Genomic DNA, 18,996 nt, shown 5'->3' with positions numbered 1-18,996 from the left:
ATTGACGCATTTCGTTATATTCGGCCACTTCCTGTATCACCGGGAATGACTACAACTTTTGATTTTTGAATGGTACCCTCGGTTTTTTTTACTTTATTCGATAAAAAATAACACTCTGAATAGAATGATATATCATATGTCAACTTTTGACATTTTTTCTTAAAACAAAATTCAATTTTAAATTTTAATCTGTGTGTGTTTTTAACACAGCTATGACACCCAGCTGTGTTAAAAACACTAAAAATTTGTGTTTTTATCAAGGAGCCTTGGAAAAATAAATTTGATCGTCTAATTCGTTATTCTTGTCTTGTCCTTGCTGGTTAAAAGATGTCCAAATCGTATTGGAACGGGGGTGGCTCATTAGCATATTTGGAAACAACATTTTTTTTACAAATAATTTGCTACCGCACACTTGGTCTTTCGAGCCAAATTGTCGTTATGAACCGCATGTTGCAATTTCAAATAAACCATATTTGAAAATGTCAAAAGTTAACATATGATATATCATTCTATTCAGAATGTCATTCTCTATCGAATAAAGTAACAAAATACCGAGGGTGCATTTAAAAATCAAAAGTTGTAGTAATTTCAGGTGAAACACTGAAGTGATCTAAAACAACTGAAAAAAAATCTCGATATTTTATCTTAAGAAATAAAAAAATTATAGGAGTTATAGAGCCACTTTGAGATGCACCCGGTATTCTGCAACGGCCTAAGACACTCGAAGAAATTACTCAGAATTTACGGCCGAGATAGATCAAAGAATTTCAGTTAGAACAATCTTCGAATTGTCACGAAGTTTTTAACAGGACACTGTCTCCCCAATGATTACCTCAGTAGATCGAAACTAAGAAACAACGGCGAATGCAGATTCTGTGGGGAAAACAGGGAAACACCAGAACACCTCATCACTGAGTGTAACGCCACGACAACTATTCGTAACCAAAATGTCAGTTAAAGTAGTTTAGTGATTTGCAACGAGATACTGTCGATAGGAATATTTAGAAATTAAAATACTACTGATGCATGTTACCTTTCTTGGATTTTCAGCTGAGCTGGAATCAATAGTAATTTACGTGAATATATTCCAATCCTAAGACAATCCTTTTGAAATAATGCTATCGCCAATGTAAATATACAGCTTTACCTTAGAAAGTCTTTAAAAAAGTCTATGTTAGTCCTGGTGTTTCTATTCAAAATGGCCTTAATGCTATTTCTATTTTTGTTAAAAAAGAGTTAAAAAAGCACGAGAGGTCAAATTCTCTATAAGAACAAAAAAGATGCTATAGCTAAATGCTAAATGTTTATTTTACCCTGGTATTTACCAAATATTAAACATGACTGAGCGGTTTTTGTGCATATTTTTAAGTTTTCTTTGCTTTCTTTAAAATATTAAAAAAAATCCACCTTCTTTCTAAAAATAGTATATTAATAGTAATTTCAACTTAACTAATCAAAAATTATAATCAACTATAGAGACAAACCACAATGAACATTATAAATGCAATTTTCCTCCCAGTGCAATGCAATCATTTACTAAAATTTTACATCAAATTTTTCAGAAGAGAGAGAGCTAGCACTAGTTATAAAAAGATTAAAAAAGGACAGAACGCTTCCAGACAAACAAATCTATTTCCAAAAAAAAAATTTCTCTCGAATTTAAACTCATTTTTACTTAATATAAAAATAAATTACAACCTTCTTAAAATCAACTTACAGTAAAAACTATTAAAAAATAATGAGCTTGAGCTAAAAAAGTAATGAGATCTAGAGCTTGACTTTGCCAAAATTATCATCGATTAATTAGGATTAATTGACGTATTCGTCTTTGGTCATTTCCTGTTTCACCGGAAATGACTACAACTTTTGATTTTTGAATGATACCCTCGGTATATTTTTACTTTATTCGATAGAAAATGACACTCTGAATAGAATGACATATCATATGTCAACTTTTGACATTTTGATTTCAAAAAATTCGTATTATAAATTTCAATTTAGAGTGCCATGGCTGTGTTAAAAATATTAATTATTATTCAAGGAACCTTGGAAAAATAGATTTGATCGTCTAATGTTTTTCGTGTCTTGTTCTGGCCGGTTAAAAGATGCCCTAATCGTATTTTAAATGATATCTCATTTTTTTCTAATGAAACGTGGGTGGTTCATTAGCATAGTGGGAAAAAGCATTTTCGTAACGACAATTTACTTTTTTGACTCAAAATACCAATGTCGTTACGAACCGCATGTTACAATTTTAAATAAACCATATGCGAAAATGTCAAAAGTTGGCATATGATTCGTCATTATATTCAGAGTGTCATTTTCTATCCAATAAAGTAAAATAATACCAAGGGTGTCATTTAAAAATCAAAAGTTGTAGTTATTTCCGATGAAACAGGAAGTGACCAAAAACAATTGAACACGTCAATCAATCCTAATTTATGTCATATACTAACATACCAAATCTCGTTTTTTTTTAACTGAAAAAATAAAAAAGTTATCGGGTTGAGCCACTTTTGAGACGCACCCGGTATATACTGATTTTATATTTTCATACTTTAAGAATTTCGTTTTACTGTGACTGATGATAATGGATACAATACAACATCTGCCACTATAATGATTTTAGAAAGAAATTTATCGAACTAAATAAAAACTTACAGCTTTCTACACCGGTAGGTTTTTCTTGGTAATAGAAAGCCCCGGAGATTTATAAGTAAGAATTTGTCAAGGAAAGCAGGTGTCATACGTTGAGAGTGAGATTTTCCTGGTGTGTTTTTGCGCAGATCTATTGTGCACACGCACTTTTTATTCCTAGAACATTGGATATAAATCTTTGTCGGGTCTGAAAAGGTTGGAAGAGAATGAAATAAAAGGGCGGTCGTTTAGGAAAAACAGTGGGTATAATGAACGTTTGAGGTTGAAGCCAAGGGAGAAAATCAAATAAACTTTGAGTTTATAGGATCGGTAGTATCTATATTTTCCTTAGTTAGATAAAGTTATAGCTCGTTGTTCTCGGTAAGGTTTAATTAAATATATTATAGCAATTCGATTTTTATGCTTGCTCTAATAATATAAAAAGTTTATGTCGGAACTGTTACTGTAACCTAGATAGTTTTAGTAATATTTTTATTTTTTGTTAAATTTATATACACTCACCGATACGAAAAACGGGTACTTTACAATGTGTGAATGTGAATAAAAAAATGTAGGTCCTAAGATGTTTAGTTTCAGAGATACAGGATGTAGAAGTTTCATTTTTTTCGGTCTTTCTTTAGTAACGTCAATGTTTGGATGCAAATTGGTGTGGGAGTTTTTTGATATGAGAAATTTTATTTTGATGTCATATGACTCCTGCTTGTAGAGGGCGCCACCTAAATATTTTTAACTGGTTTGAAGAGTCATAACTTTTCGTTCGTACTTGTATAAAACTACCGAGTGAAAAAATATATATTTCCGTGATATTTTATGTAAAAAAAGTCTTTTGGTAAAAATCGCTAGTTGCAACCGTTCGCAAGATATTTAGAATGGAAATAGTCAATACATGTATTATTGACAAAAAATAAACACGTTGAGTATATAGTTACATGCCTGAAATAATAAATTTTGAAAATTTTAATATTTTTAAATAAATTATAAAATTTTCTGGGAAAAAATGATGATAAAACAGTTTTCGTTGAACTTTTGGCACAAAAACATTTCAAATTTATAATTTCAATTCTAATAACTATTTAGTCAACATGTTTAATTTATATGTCAATGATAACAGGTATTGATGATTTCGGTTCCAAATATCTCTCGATAACCATTACCGGTAGCTTTTACCAAGAGACCTTTTTTATGTAAAAAAGTCGTAAATGTATATTTTTTTCTCAGTAGTTTTATACAGGTACGGAAGAAAGGTTATTACTCTTCATACCAGGTTAAATATATGTATGTAGCGCCCTCTACAAGTTGGAGTCACATTGACATCAAAATCAAATTTTTTATGTCTAAAAACTCCCAGACACCAATTTTCATCCAAATATTGACGTTACTTCATAAATTATTCTAAACTAAGCATTTTAGGGCATACATTCATTCGAACTTTTTTACTTATTTTTTTATGCAGAATATGCTGCCGAAGTTTCCGGAATACAATTCGGACCACCCTGTATATTAATTAAAAACTTCACTGTATTGAATATGTAGTTTACTACAATATAATTTAACGTATACCTTACCCACAGCAACCCGTAGGCATTAAAACATTATTAGAGCGCATTCACACACGCCGGCAAAATCGGTGCCGGTGCCGAAGCTGAAATCGATTGCAATGTAAATAAATTAGCTCTTTCACATATATTCCGATCCGGTAAAATAGTTGGGGACCGGCAAATATAATAGAATTAAATACAACTGTCGGAACGGCTGCAAAGCCGGCGCCGACTCCGGCACCGATTTTGCCGGTGTGTGTGCAAGCGCTCTTACTCTTGATCTAGCCACGGCATGGCAAACAACTGACCAATCAAATGTGTTAGGTTAGGTTATGTTCTATTTTCAGCGTCATAATGGTATTGTGCGACAAATCGAGGGTCAGAATGTTGCATGCAATACAGCGAGCACCATTAAGCAGGATATACTTTATTTGGAATATTTGATGGTAAAAAATTATCTAAATAAATAAATACCTCCTAAGAAACAAGTTTTTATTAAAACAAATATTTAAAAAACGTACAATATTAATAATTAAGTATGACGATGAAGACCATGCTCAATGCGCAGCGCCATATTTTATAGCATTAGGGCGATTTGCTTTGACATTATCTGCCAAATTTTGTCGCCGTTTTGGTCTTTTTTTGGGTTCGTATTCTCCTGGGCGGCCTATATGAGCTCTTTTGCATCCCCTTACAATTCCTGGTCTTCGTCTAGCAATAAAGCTTGTTGCAATCTAGCTGGTTGTACGTGAATTACTGATTTCCTCTTAAACTTCAGCGGACTCATGCTTCCAGCTGTATTTAAAAAACTCTCTCATGCATTTTTCGTTTTAACTAAATTAAGTCTTGTAACAAATCTATTAAAACTTTGGGTAGTAGTACCAAATTTTGCATTTTTTTCCTTCAACAGATTAATAAGTGACTCAAATGAAACATCATTAATATTTTCCCTTGATTGGTGCTGAGTGAAGCCATAACAATTTGTCGTGTCATTCTTGGGTAGTAGACTAATATCTGAACTCATATTATTTGAACTCAGGAGCTTCAGTCATAGTTTCATTTATTATTTAGCTTTTGATTTGTAAATGGCATATAAAACTCCTTCGGTTGTACAGGGTGGGTCAAATTCGACGCTTTTAAATGGAAACACCCTTTTCTATAGGAGATAGACAAAAACTAATATCGGTGTCTGGTGCTAAATTTTTGTCAAAAACATGATGGTGAAAACCGCATATCGATATCTGTTATCGTTTCGGAGTTACGGGGTGTTTTTCAAAAATATGCATTTTTAACAAATCGCTGTAACTTTTTTGCTTTGGAAAATTTTGTATTTTTATGTAAACATTTCCAAAGCACCTTTTTACGTAGAATTTAATGGTTTAAGTATATATTTTTTTAAATTATTAATTTAAGAATTATCAACAGAAAATTTGATTTTTTATATGGGACACCCTGTATATTTTTAATTTATTGAAAATAATTTAAAATTACCTTTCCAGAAATATAACACACTTGATATTTTGCTCGATTCCTCTTCGAGATATAGAGTAGATAAAAATTCGCCCGCTTTAAATAAGTAGGCTTTGAACGGCATCGGCTGTAATGCAAAAATTCTAGCTGTGAGCATTACTTAAAACGAAATAATATTTGCTATGAGAGATGCAGAATTTTATAAGAATTTAAAATATATTTAACCAACATCAACACATTTCAACTATATCTAATAACAATAAAAATATATAGTAAACCAAGACATGAGATTTTGCTACAGTTGTTGGACATATCGACCGTCTTCTGTTATGGACAGACGGGGCAGTTTTTGAACATTTCTCTCGGAATTCATTAACTCAGTAGGTGTGAAAGATACCCTCTCATAACTGCTAAGTATTTCTAATTCTTGTCTAGGTTATACGGAAGAATAAGGAATTTTTATTCTTCCGCAAATATATCCATAGGATTAGATCCATGGCACTAAGTCAGGCGGCCTCGACAGGCCTCTGGGATCTTGGTTAGCTATTCAATTATTCTTGAAATTGGCTGCAAAAAATTTGCTGATAACTTCAGCGTTCAGAGGCGGTGCGTCGTCTTGCTGGAAAAATATGTTTTCGAGTTCCATTAAAGGCATATTATCAATAAGGGGTCCAAAGCCTACTAGTCAAAAGTGGCAAACTTTTAAAAATTCTGTATTTCGAAGGGGATTATAACAAAATATCAAGTGTGCTATATTTTTGGAAAGGTAATTTTAAATTCTTTTCAGTTAATTAAATATATGGAGGGTGTCCCAAATAAAAAATCAATTTTTCTGTTGATAACTCTTAAATTAGTAATTTAAAAAAAAATATACTTAAACCATTAAATTCTACGTAAAAAGGTGCTTTGGAAATGTTTTCATAGAAATACAAAATTTTCCATAGCAAAAAAGTTACAGCGATTTGTTAAAAATGCACATTTTTGAAAAACACCCCGTAACTCCGAAACGGTAACAGATATTGATGTTCGCTTTTCACCATCATGTTTTTGATGAAAATTGAGCTCCAGACACCGATATTAGTTTTCGAAAAGGGTGTTTCAATTTAAAAGCGTCGAATTTGACCCACCCTGTACATTTTCTCGAAAAGCTAGTTGAGCCATTAAGTAAAACACGTATTACTTGTATCTTGTATGCTAAAGCGCGTGGCAGAATCGCGCTGTGGCTAGATCAAGGGTCATAATGTTTTCGCACACAATAACATTCTGACCCTAGAAACAGAACATCGAATTTGATTGGTCAATTTTTCGCGCTGTGGCTAGATCAAGGGATATAATGTTTTAATGTAACCCGTAGCCGAGTCTGCTAGTAACGTAATACTGCAGAGAGCATAAAAAATTACATTTGACAATGATACAACTATAGATTGACAAGTTCAGTTATGTTGACATTTTACTGGAATTGGCATTGTTACCTGTTCAGGTTTAATTTAAAAATAAATGCAATTTTTCTTAAATTAGTTAAAAACGGCTTGTCCAAATTTGTTCAAATTTTGCATGTTTATTCCACATACGCAGACTTAAATAAAACATTTACGACTTCGCTGTAAAATCAACAGGGGAGCCAATAATTGAATTTTATGAATACCCTGTACGTAATATTTTATCCACCATTCTTAGTTTTACTCATTAATTTAATTTTCCGAATAATAACGATTCGTAACAACCGTCGCGCTAACTGCAACAACAAAAGGCGCCAACTTTAAAGACTTTAAATAAATTTTCAACCAGAATGTTACCAACCTAATTTCTATTCTCTATTCGGCAAAAGTCCAATTTAACTAAGCCCGCAATCTAAATTAATCAAAATAAAACAGGAAACTATTCGCAGACCTGAATTTTAACAGTGTCCGTTGGCTGTCTTTTTCCCATTTTCCCTATTTCCGTCTTTATTTATTCCATCTCTCGTTCTGTCTCTCTTTCCTGAGCATAATCTCCGGAACGCGAAGCGGTTAACGATTTAGTGTGGATTTGCCTTTGGCAATTTAGTTTGTCACAGGTTGCCGGTTCGTTGCCGATTAGATCACGGGAATTGGGTTTTAATAACGCATCCAATAATCTTTGCTTAAGCTCTATCTCGACAGGATTATTAGGTGAACGTGCAAATTCGATGGAAATTGATTATTTTCTTCATGCAGGCGACACATAGAGGAGAGTTTAGGCAATCAATTCATTAAAAGTATTTTAGACCTTAATTTCGATAGAAATCTGATAATTCTCTATTATGGATTATTTAGAAATGTACCTACTTTCTAAAATATTTTCCACCACCTTGTACTTCCGATTGACAAACTTGCTTATTTTAAAAATCGTTAAAACATTAAACATATTATTTAGTTATTGGTTTGTTTTGACGCTAGTGATAATAGCCGATAAATATTCCAATTTGTTAAATTTATTGCCAACTAAACGAGCAAAATCAGAATAGCCAACTACACTCACCGGCACGAAAAACGGGTACCTTAAAATTTTGATGTATTTTGAAGTTTTATATATTAAGTTCTAGTGGACAAATTTTGATGACCTTTTAAGCAATTAGTAGCTAAATTATTTGACTTTTTAGTATCTATTTCTAAATTAAAAATGAAAGGTCCCATCTGTCAATTATACGAGGGAAAACGTAATGTTGATATTTTAGCAAAAGTTTCAAACACCCTGTGGAATATGCTAACAAAGCAAGGATTCGAAAAATCATTTTATCATCTAGGTGCTTCTTTTTTCGGTAGTTTGCTTTTTGGTTCATCTCAATAGCTTTTTTGGAGATATTCGCTTTTGAAGAAGACACTAACAACACTAATTCCCAAGGCGTTAAACGCTATATACGGGAGCTATTATTATTATATAAGAAGACACTAACAGTTTTTCGTAATTTTTACACCATTTTTAGTTTCATTCATTAATTTAATTTTCTGAATAATAATGATTCGTAATAACCGTCGCGCTAACTGCAACAACAAAAGACGCCAACTTTAAAGACTTTAAATAAATTTTCAACCAGAATGTTACCAACCTAATTTCTATTCTCTATTCGGCAAAAGTTCAATTTTACTAAGCCCGCGATCAAAATTAATCAAAATAAAACAGGAAACTATTCGCAGATCTGAATTGTAACCATGTCTGTCGGCCGTCTTTTTCCATTTTCCCTATTTCCGTCTTTATTTATTCCATCTCTCGTTCTGCCTCTCTTTCCTGAGCATAATCTCCGGAACGAGAAGCGGTTAACGATTTAGTGTAGATTTGCCTTTGGCAATTTAGTTTGTCACAGGTTGCCGGTTCGTTGCCGATTAGATCACGGGAATTGGGCTTTAATAACGCATCCAATAATCTTTGCTTAAGCTCTATCGCGATAGGATTATTAGGTAAACATGCAAATTCGATGGAAATTGATTATTTTCTTCATGCAGGAAGAACATACAGGGGAGTTTATGCAATCAATTCATTAAAAGTGTTTTAGACCTTAATTTAGATAAAAATCTGACTATTTTCTATTAAGGATTATTTAGAAATGTACCTACTTTCCAAAATATTTTCCACTACCTAGTACTTCCGATTGACAAACTTGCTATTTTAAAATCGTCAAAAAATTAAACATATTAAGTTTTTGGTTTGTTTTGACGCGAGTTAACAGCCTACAGCCAATACTTCCCCTAGGAGATGCGAGACCTTGTCGTTGGTGGGGAACCTAGTCAGGTGCTAGGGGGAATCCCCTCTAGGTCTGCTAGTAACGTAACACTGTAGAGAGCATAAAAAATTACATTTGACAATAATACAATAATTGTATTATTGTATAATTGTAATATTGTGTAATTCTATAATTATTATAGACTGACAAGTTCAGGTATGTTGACATTTGACTGGTATTGCATTGTTACCTGTTCAGTTTTAGTTTAAAAATAGCTGCAGTTTTTCTTAAATTAATTAAGAACGGCTTGTCCAAAATTGGTCAAATTTGGCATGTGTATTCAACAGACATTTAAAAACCTATTTGCGACTTCGCTGTAAAATCAACAGGGGAGCCAATAATTGAATTTTATGACTATCCTGTACAGGGTGTCCCATTTTGGTTGAAATCATACGGTATTTCCGTTATTCGTGAAGATAGAAGGGTGCTGTTTGCACATACCTGTGTCACATTTTTGTCAAACGGAAGATGCCGTAAACAAAATTTTCTTAGCTCTCTTCGTTTCTGAGCTACAGGGTCTTTTAGAAAATTTTGCAATTTAGGACACCCTCTGTTATTGTTAAAAAGTATTGAGACTGTGAAAACTGTTTATTGTAGAACTTTTTACGTAGAATACAGTGGCATAGTCTGTTATTTTCTAAAAGAATATTTTTAAAGATATGAACTAAAGTTATGTTTTCTTAAATGGAACACCCTGTATATTTATAAATTGTATGATTTGGCTTGCCATAAGCTTCTCAAAAATATATAACACTCTATATTTATTTTCATTATTTAATGCAATATTTAAAAAAAAAATTAGAAGATCATATTTATTAGTAGGCCATGATTGATAATAATAAAGAAACTAAAGAATTATTAAAAGTAATACTGCTATCTGTGTCTTGTTTTATTTTGAGAGCCAGTAATTAATTCTTTGTATATTAGTGAAACTTAAATCTTTACCGCTATTTCTAAATCTTGGAAGCTATCGTATCGGAACTTTTAAATATACCTTTAGCTAATTTACATGAAATATACTTCTAAATATTGTGAAATATACTACTAAATATAGAGTGATATATATTATTATATACATTTGAGAAGCTCATAGCAAGGCGGATCATATGATATATAAATATACAGGGTGTTCTATTTGAAAAAACATATCTTTAGTTCATATTTTCAAAAATATTTTTTTCGTAGAAAAACAGACTGCGCCATTGTATTCTACGTAAAAAGTTCTACAAGAATCAGTTTTTACAATCCCGATATCATCCATAATAACGGAGATACGGGGGCTGTCCCAAATTGCAAAATTTTTGAAAAGACCCTATAGCTCAGAAACGAAGAGGACTATGAAAATTTTGTTGACAGCATCTTCCGTTTGACAAAAAAAGTGGGACAGGTTTGTGCAACCCGACCCTTCTATCTTCACGAATAACGGAGATACCGTATGATTTCAACCAAAATGGGACACCCTGTACGTAATATTTTTTCTACCATTTTTAGTTTCACTCATTAATTTAATTTTCCGAATAATAATGATTCGTAACAACCGTCGCGCTAACTGTAACAACAAAAGGCGTCAACTTTATAAAGACTTTAAATAAATGTGCAACCAGAACGTTACCAACCTAATTTCTATTCTCTATTCGGCAAAAGTCCAATTTAACTAAACCCGCAATCTAAATTAATCAAAATAAAACAGGAAACTATTCGCAGACCTGAATTGTAACCATGTCCGTCGGCCGTCTTTTTTCCATTTTCCCTATTTCCGTCTTTATTTATTCCATCTCTCATTCTGCCTCTCTTTCCTGAGCATAATCTCCGGAACGAGAAGCGGTTAACGATTTAGTGTGGATTTGCCTTTGGCAATTTAGTTTGTCACAGGTTGCCGGTTCGTTGCCGATTAGATCACGGGAATTGGGCTTTAATAACGCATCCAATAATCTTTGCTTAAGCTCTATCGCGATTGGATTATTAGGTAAACGTGCAAATTCGATGGAAATTGATTATTTTCTTCATGCAGGCGACACATAGAGGGGAGTTTACGCAATCAAATCATTAAAAGTGTTTTAGACCTTAATTTAGATTGAAATCTGATAATTTTCTATTCGGGATTACTTAGAAATGTACCTACTTTCCAAAATATTTTCCACTGCCTAGTGCTTCTGATTGACAAACTTGCTTATTTTAAAAATCGTCAGAAAGTTAAACATATTATTTAGTTTTTTGTTTGTTTTGACGCGAGTGAATACATCCAATACTTCCTCTTGGAGATGCGAGACCTTGTCTTTGGTGGGTAACTTAGTCAGGTGCTAGGGGGAATCCTCTAGGCCATTTGGCTGGGTCTAAGGAGCATCTCATTGTCTGGTCCCTGGCTGTCGTATCGTGTTCAGGGAATAATACCCTTACAATAATTATTATTACGTTCGTTATTATTTCGATAATACGCTTAACTGTCTGTGGTCATGTATCACCGGCAGAGGGTGTCGGGGGGTATTAGCTTATAAGAAAGACCGTAAAAGAATAGACTGGATACGACAAAAGACTCCGTAATAGATGTCATCCACAGAATCAAATTTCTCAAGTGGCACTGAGCAGGACACCTGGCAAGAAGGACGGACAACAGATGGATCACAAAAATAACAGCATGGTACCCACGAGGAATTAAGAGACTTAGAGGAAGACCACACTTGAGATGGGACCATGATATTAGGAAATTAGCAGGGATAACTTGTATTGCGCCCGCATAGTCAACAATAGACAACAATGGGCCCGACTGTGAGGAAGGCTACACCATATCTAGAAATGGTTCATTAAGCTGAGAGTGATGATGATGATGCTATATATACAGGGCAAGTCTTAAATAAGTGCAAATATTAGTGGTAGTATATTTCGACCACAGAAACACGTCTATGGTAATCGCAAAACAATTTCCGATGCACGTGATGAACTTTGAGTGACAAGCGATGGCGACAACGCTACCAGATTTGTACTTAAAAGTGCAATTTTTATAAAAAGATATGAAAATAGGCAAAACGAGAATTTCTCACAAAGATTCAACAACAACACGATATTATACAAAATAATGACTGACACTAGGATAATTATTGTTAAATAATAAAGAACAACATTATTGAACACGGCGCAATGTGACCAACATAGTGATAATAAAATTCGGTTTAAAGTAATTGTTGCAGCTTTAATCTAAATAAAATATCTGTTACAATCATTTGCTCTATAAAGTAAAATGAAGAGCTGCTCGGTATCTTAAATTATACTAGAAATTTAAACATTTTTGCCAAAATTTCATTTAGTCACGTTTAAAGACTTTAGTGTCAATGTCGATATGATTGATGACGTGCATCGGAAAATGCTTTGCGATTACAATATGACGTTTTTTTCAGATAAAAAACATAATTTGTTCATAATATGGCAACATAGGTAGTAGATTAAATTTACAAGAAAGAAAACCCAGAAAAGATCCAGAGTGGTTCTCAAAATTTAAGTAAAAAATCTTTATTTTTTCAATGGAAAATAACTCGGTTATTTTGGACTTATTTGAAAAAGGGTACAGAGAAAATATATTTCTTTTCTCAAGATCTACTAGCCTTGAAAATATTTGGACTTACCCTGTATATTATTGAATTTAAAATATTAGAAATTTGTTCATTAATAACAAAAAGAAATAAATAATTATAATCAAGGCTTAGACGAATCGATTTCTTCAATTATAAACCGAATTTCAGCTTTAATTACACTGGATTCATGATTTAACCGATGCTTATTCAAAATCATGTTTGTAGAAAATGAAATTGTAGCTCTTGTAGTACTTCAACGACCATCTAAACTCATAATTTCTGAAAATCTAGTAATTTTCAGAAAAAAATACTCCGCGTGAGTAGCGCGAACAACCCTGTATATTTTAAATGCTATTGTACTTCGACCATAATAACTTCATGAATACATTTTTGAGAAATTTTGTGTTACATATTTTATTTTCCAAAAGCCCTTCTTGTAATTTAGTTTCTCTGACAAACAAATGTTTGCAGCAGCCAAAACGTATCAACGATGGAAATGAAGGCAACAACCAAAGCTGAGGATTAATGTGATCCTCTAAAGCCTAACTTTTGCAACTAAGCCACCAGATCACTGGAAATCTAAGTCAAACTTTGTTCAGATTAAAGGAATTACAAAATTGTAATTCCTAATCTTTTTTACGTGCTGTTCTCAATGCGACATTCATTGAAGACTTATTTAAGACTCATCAGTAAAATGTTAAAAACATAGTATGTTAAAAAAATAAATAGTGCCATAGTGGTATTTAAAATGAAATCTATTATTACTTTAGTCCGTCAAAAAAGTTGTCAAAAGTTAATATTTGGTTTAGACTACCTTACAAGTTTCGAAACATTTTCATTTTATACTATTTTTCAAGAAAAAAACAGTGTGTGCACTATGTGCGCATATTTGAAGTAAAATAGAGAAGAGTTAATATAATACCGTATACTATTATAGCTTTATAATTTTACGATATCTTTTTAATTTTTATATGTAGTGGAATACCACCCAAAATACACACTTTTATGCAAATGCCTAATAACGCGCCTTTAAATTTATATAAGAGAAGAAATTTTGAACATGGTCAGACATTTGTATGTTATTTGTGGTCGAGACACAGAAATTAAATTGTTTGGTTTACCGATTTTATCCCAATCATTAAGGAAACGTTTAGGTCACTATCAAAAAGATGAAAGGAGTTATTTCGTACAAAAGTAAATAATTATTCAGAAATTGTTACTTCTTACAAAAAACATATGGCTTAGATCATTTTTTTTTCCAGTAAAAGATTAATATCCTTCTTCAGGTTAAGATGTAGACATTGTCTAATTCCCTCCCATTTACATCGTATAGGTGTAATAAAAAGGTGTACTAAAACTTTATGTTACGCAGTTTTATTTTGCGTTGGTAAAGAATTTGGAACGTTAAACGACATTTTTTTGAATGCAGTAAGTTTCCTGCTTTAATAGATAGACTATATCAATCACTTACCACCATCAACCATATATAAGCCATATTATATCTATCACCATATATCTTCACCCGGACGGATAGCCCTGGCAGCAGTGGCCATTAAACCAATATACTACTAGACTACATCTATATCTCTGACTACTACTAACCAACAATTTGTGTGGTTTGTGCTCTCGTTTTTGTTTAAATTAATGTATTGTTCATTATTCATTATTTATAGTGATTTACAGTAATTTTATTAAATTATACGAATATTCTCGTTGATTATTCGTTTGAAATAAATATAAGAGTATCCTTCAATAAAAATGCGAGTTACTAACTCTAATATTTCTATTTTTGAGCTGGCAAGTGAGCTAGATGCTTTACCTAGACCGTCATTCTGAAGCTACAAACCTATCGATGATAATATGCATGAATTTCCACACCTCCACCAGACTCCGCACACCACCAGAGGATATTGGTACATAATTTGGTACATAGGTACAATATCATATATACCAACAGAAAGGCTTGAAGTTTATGATGGTATTGCAACAAAAGAAGCCCGAAAGAACCAACTGATACGCTGGCAGCAAAAATGGGACAACGGAAAATACGGACGCTGGACGCACAAGCTTATCCCAGACATAGAGACGTGGATGAACTCGAAGGGTAAAGTGGACTACTTTTTGACTCAAGCACTTTCAGGACACGGGTGTTTTAGACAGTATCTCTTTCAACGAAAAAGGCCCAATACTGATCTTTGCAAATACTGCGGCGCAGTGGATGACGTTGAACATACCCTGTATGACTGTTCCCGGTGAAGTCAACAAAGATATCGATTCCAAATACTTACAGGACTTATATTTAATAGCTATAAGATGATGGAAAGTTTAACTAAGAGCATAGAATCATGGGAAAGTGCATATAGAACGGTCAGAGACATAATTGAGACTAAAGAAAAAGAACATCTTTAGACAGCCTAATGCACTGAAGAAATGCGGGAGCGGTTACCGGTGCATTGAAGGCAAAACGAGGGGAGGAGGGTTTTTTTAGTCGGTACGAATCCGACACTACCAAATATCATACACGACTGGTATTGAAGGTGTCTTATGTAAGATTTTTTTCCCACCTCAAAAAAAAAGGTACAATATCAAGTTTATTATTGTGATTTACTTAGCCGCGTATGGCACAGATCGTTACCCAGTGTTGCAACAAGCTTATTTTACATCGGGGTAGATTATCAAGAGATAGCGGGTTAAATTGTTTTGCAAAGGGGTAGGTCTACCTCGTATAGGATAACAACACTGCCGTTACCATTTTTCTTCACGCTAGCACTTGTCGCGGCCGTCATTCGCGTGTGTCACGGTCTTGAATTTTTACTCCTAAGGCGCGTAAAAGTTTCACTTCAAAAATACGAACAAATGATTGGCGAGTCTGGTCTCTGGATACTTTCCACTTTTTGTCATATAAATATTCATTTTTAACAAGTTATTATGCCAGTTTTTAATTAATGTGTTGTAGGAGTCATTTTGACAAAAAATCCATTGGTTGTCACTTGAAAGATTACCGGAACGCCTGTTTTTTATATGGTACTTAACTCACAAATTTGCATATTATATATGAAACAATATTTGCATATTATATATGAACTAAAAATACTTCTATATTGATTATATTTTGGCAGTCGCGATTACTGATTTTGCAAAATTTTGTATTGACGTCGATTAAAACGTTATGATAAGAGACAAATAGATTTGACATCAGAATTTCTGGAAGTCACTTTAATAATACGACTGAATTTAATTTTAATAATTTTATTTCGGATCCAGGATTAAAACTTTGCAATAATCCCCTGACCGAGTTCGAACGTAAGCTAATTTAAATTTTCTTATCGGGAAGTAATACTTCAGTTTTATTAAAACATAAATTCAAATTGGTTGTAAGATGTAAAAACTGGAGACAGTCTATAGCTTTAATTCCTTCCTGGACTTTAAAAAGACGGGACTTTTTTTGTCAGAAGAAATTGCATTGCATTATACTTTAACTCCTGTCTAAAGCAAAATTGAGGATAGATTTTTTTAATAATATAGTAGTTAAACAAATTTATATAGTCAAAAGAATTAACACATAGTGTAACTAAAAGTTAAACAGTATACTAAGGGCTGGCAAAGGTTAGTTTCGGGTCGAGATTTCCGTATGTAAGAAGAGTACAATGTGTTTATAATGTACTGAACAAAGACAGAACAGTAAACATGTTGCCAAACGTGTGAAATAAAATGAGAAACTGTGGACATTGCTAAGAGACGCGGAGGGGTATATAGTAGATTTGTCGCGGTCGACCGGTCGGTCGGGTCGACCCAATCAGTACCAACTGTCAGTACTTCAAATTCTAAGGAAAGGTGTATATCAAGCGTTCAGCTTCACGATTTAATTACGTCTCGTGATACTTTATTTGTTTATTTATTAACGAGTTGATGTAATTTTCCCTATAGCTTGAAAATTTTTAAGCGCATGTTAGAAACACTTGCATTTTTGGTAAAAATAAGTGAAATTGAGTTGGTGTTCGACAGTGGTCGCGCTATTAGAACTCTGAAATCAAAAATCGATATCTCGAAATCCATTAGAAATAATTGATTGTAGTTTTTTTCAATAACTTTCTTAATGTTTCTGCTATATTTTCTTCGCAGACAGTACCTATGTGAAAATATTTATAAATAAAACAGTTACACGATCGGTGAAAATTGCTATGCACTAAATGTAAATGGAATTGTTCTTATTTAAACATCTTGTAAAAGATCCAATCTTCAAAAAAAAAAGTTTCAATATCTAAAGTGATTCTTAAGTTATCGCGTCTTATGTGTTATGTTCAGTTTTTAAGTTTTCACGATTACTGACGTTTTCTCGTTTAAAAAAAAATGGATACACTAACGATATCGTTATAATTTCAGATGCTCAGAAACATATCTCATGATTTTATCTAGTTATCTTTTAGAAAAAAAAGTATTTTAAACAAAAGCGGTTTACGTTCGTAATTTTGCTTTACTTGATAGGGAAAGGCGTACCGGAGAAATGTGGCATCGCCGCAATAGCACACCGTCACATTTCTCTCACTCCGACTTAATAAGATCCCTGTGCGATTTATTTCCACACATATAGATACCGACCCAAAAGTATCAGTTGCCAGCACGGTATAATATTGTTGTGTTGAATGTAATTTTTTTTAAATATTTGGAGATAAACGTAGATAGCTATTGATAGACTTACCTCAAAACTTATTAGTCCACTATGATCTTGGTCTAATGTGTTAAATACGTAATGAGCATATTGGCTAGTGTTTGCTGAAACAAATAAAAAATATTACAAATTTTCGAAAAATCAAAACAAAGATATTGATACTTAATATTTGTGAAAGTGAATAATTTCTGAGAGAGAAAAAAAAACGGCAAAATTATAAAAAGGAAGGATCTTGTTTTTCTGTACTCTCATCAAATATTTATAAAGGAAAATGTTTTCGAATTTAAAAAGGACCAAAAAACCTAATTCAGTATTTAATATTTGATGAAGTAGCACAGCTTACAAAAATATTTACATTACCTTCCTAAATCGTTCATTCTACAACAGGAATTTGTCATGATTCTGGTAAAAGATGTAGATTTTTATTAAGGGACTAAAACAATAAACCATAGGTACGTCAAAATATCTAAATCTGTTTAATATAGAGTATGTCCCCGGATTGTATTTAAGAAATATTATTATTCAAGAGAAAAAACTTGATTGAAATTTTGAGAAAAATGCATTCTTCATAAAAATTTTTGCTTGTTCGAAAATGCCTAATTTCGTTTATATTTTTTCAAAATTTCCATACCGTTTTAGAGACAATTAAAAAAGACATGAAAACATGGTTGAAGAAAAGTCCTAAAAATCAAAACGCTTTGGTAATATAATTTCGATTTCATTCTTTAATAGATAGCTATTATTAATTTTGGTTAATGCCATATTTTTTGCTGTTGTTAAAGTATCACATTTTGCGACAAATATTGTCACATTTTCCGTAGCATTGAACTAAATACATTTTGTTCTTCTTTAACATTTTAAAATAGCAAAAAATATGATGTTAATTAAAATTCTATCAATAACAACCTATCAAAGTATGAAAACGAAATTATATTACCATAGAAACGCCTTTTGATTTTTAGGACTTCTGAAAATATTAAACCATATTTTCATATTTTTATTTTATTTTGTCTAAAACGGTATGGAAATTTGGAAAAGTATAAACAGGGTCAAACCATTTTAGAGCAAACAAACATTTTTATGAAGAATGAATTTTAGTCAAAATATCAATAATAAAAGTTTTTTCTCTTGTAAAGACAATCCGGGGACATATTGTAAGTTGTAGTCATTTCCGGTGATTTTCCGGTGAAATTGACTGAAAACAATTGAATACGGCAGTCAATGACGTCCCTGATTTACGTCATATACTAACGTACAATCAATACAAATCTAGTTAATTTATCTGAAAAGATAAAAAGTTACAGGGGTGAGCGAGGGGTGTCCCATTTGAGTAAAAAAGTACATGTACTGCCAAAA

General features: G+C 32.5%; 1 protein-coding gene across 1 annotated transcript in view; it reads right to left on the bottom strand.

Annotated features, from left to right (window-relative positions):
• LOC115876884 (Kv channel-interacting protein 1-like) overlaps positions 1–18,996 on the bottom strand; it is a 209,975-nt gene that overhangs the window by 38,920 nt on the left and 152,059 nt on the right. Inside the window, exon 4 of the mRNA XM_030892912.1 lies at positions 17,671–17,744. Coding sequence (XP_030748772.1) covers positions 17,671–17,744 — 74 coding nt within the window. The remainder of the gene's footprint in view (positions 1–17,670; positions 17,745–18,996) is intronic.

This window comes from Sitophilus oryzae, unplaced genomic scaffold (genome assembly GCF_002938485.1).
Source record: "Sitophilus oryzae breed Bouriz unplaced genomic scaffold, Soryzae_2.0 scaffold_1059_pilon_pilon, whole genome shotgun sequence".
NCBI classification, from domain to species: domain Eukaryota; kingdom Metazoa; phylum Arthropoda; class Insecta; order Coleoptera; family Curculionidae; genus Sitophilus; species Sitophilus oryzae.
The sequence above is the reverse complement of the archived record's forward strand: the minus strand, read 5'-3'. Positions and strand labels throughout refer to the sequence as shown.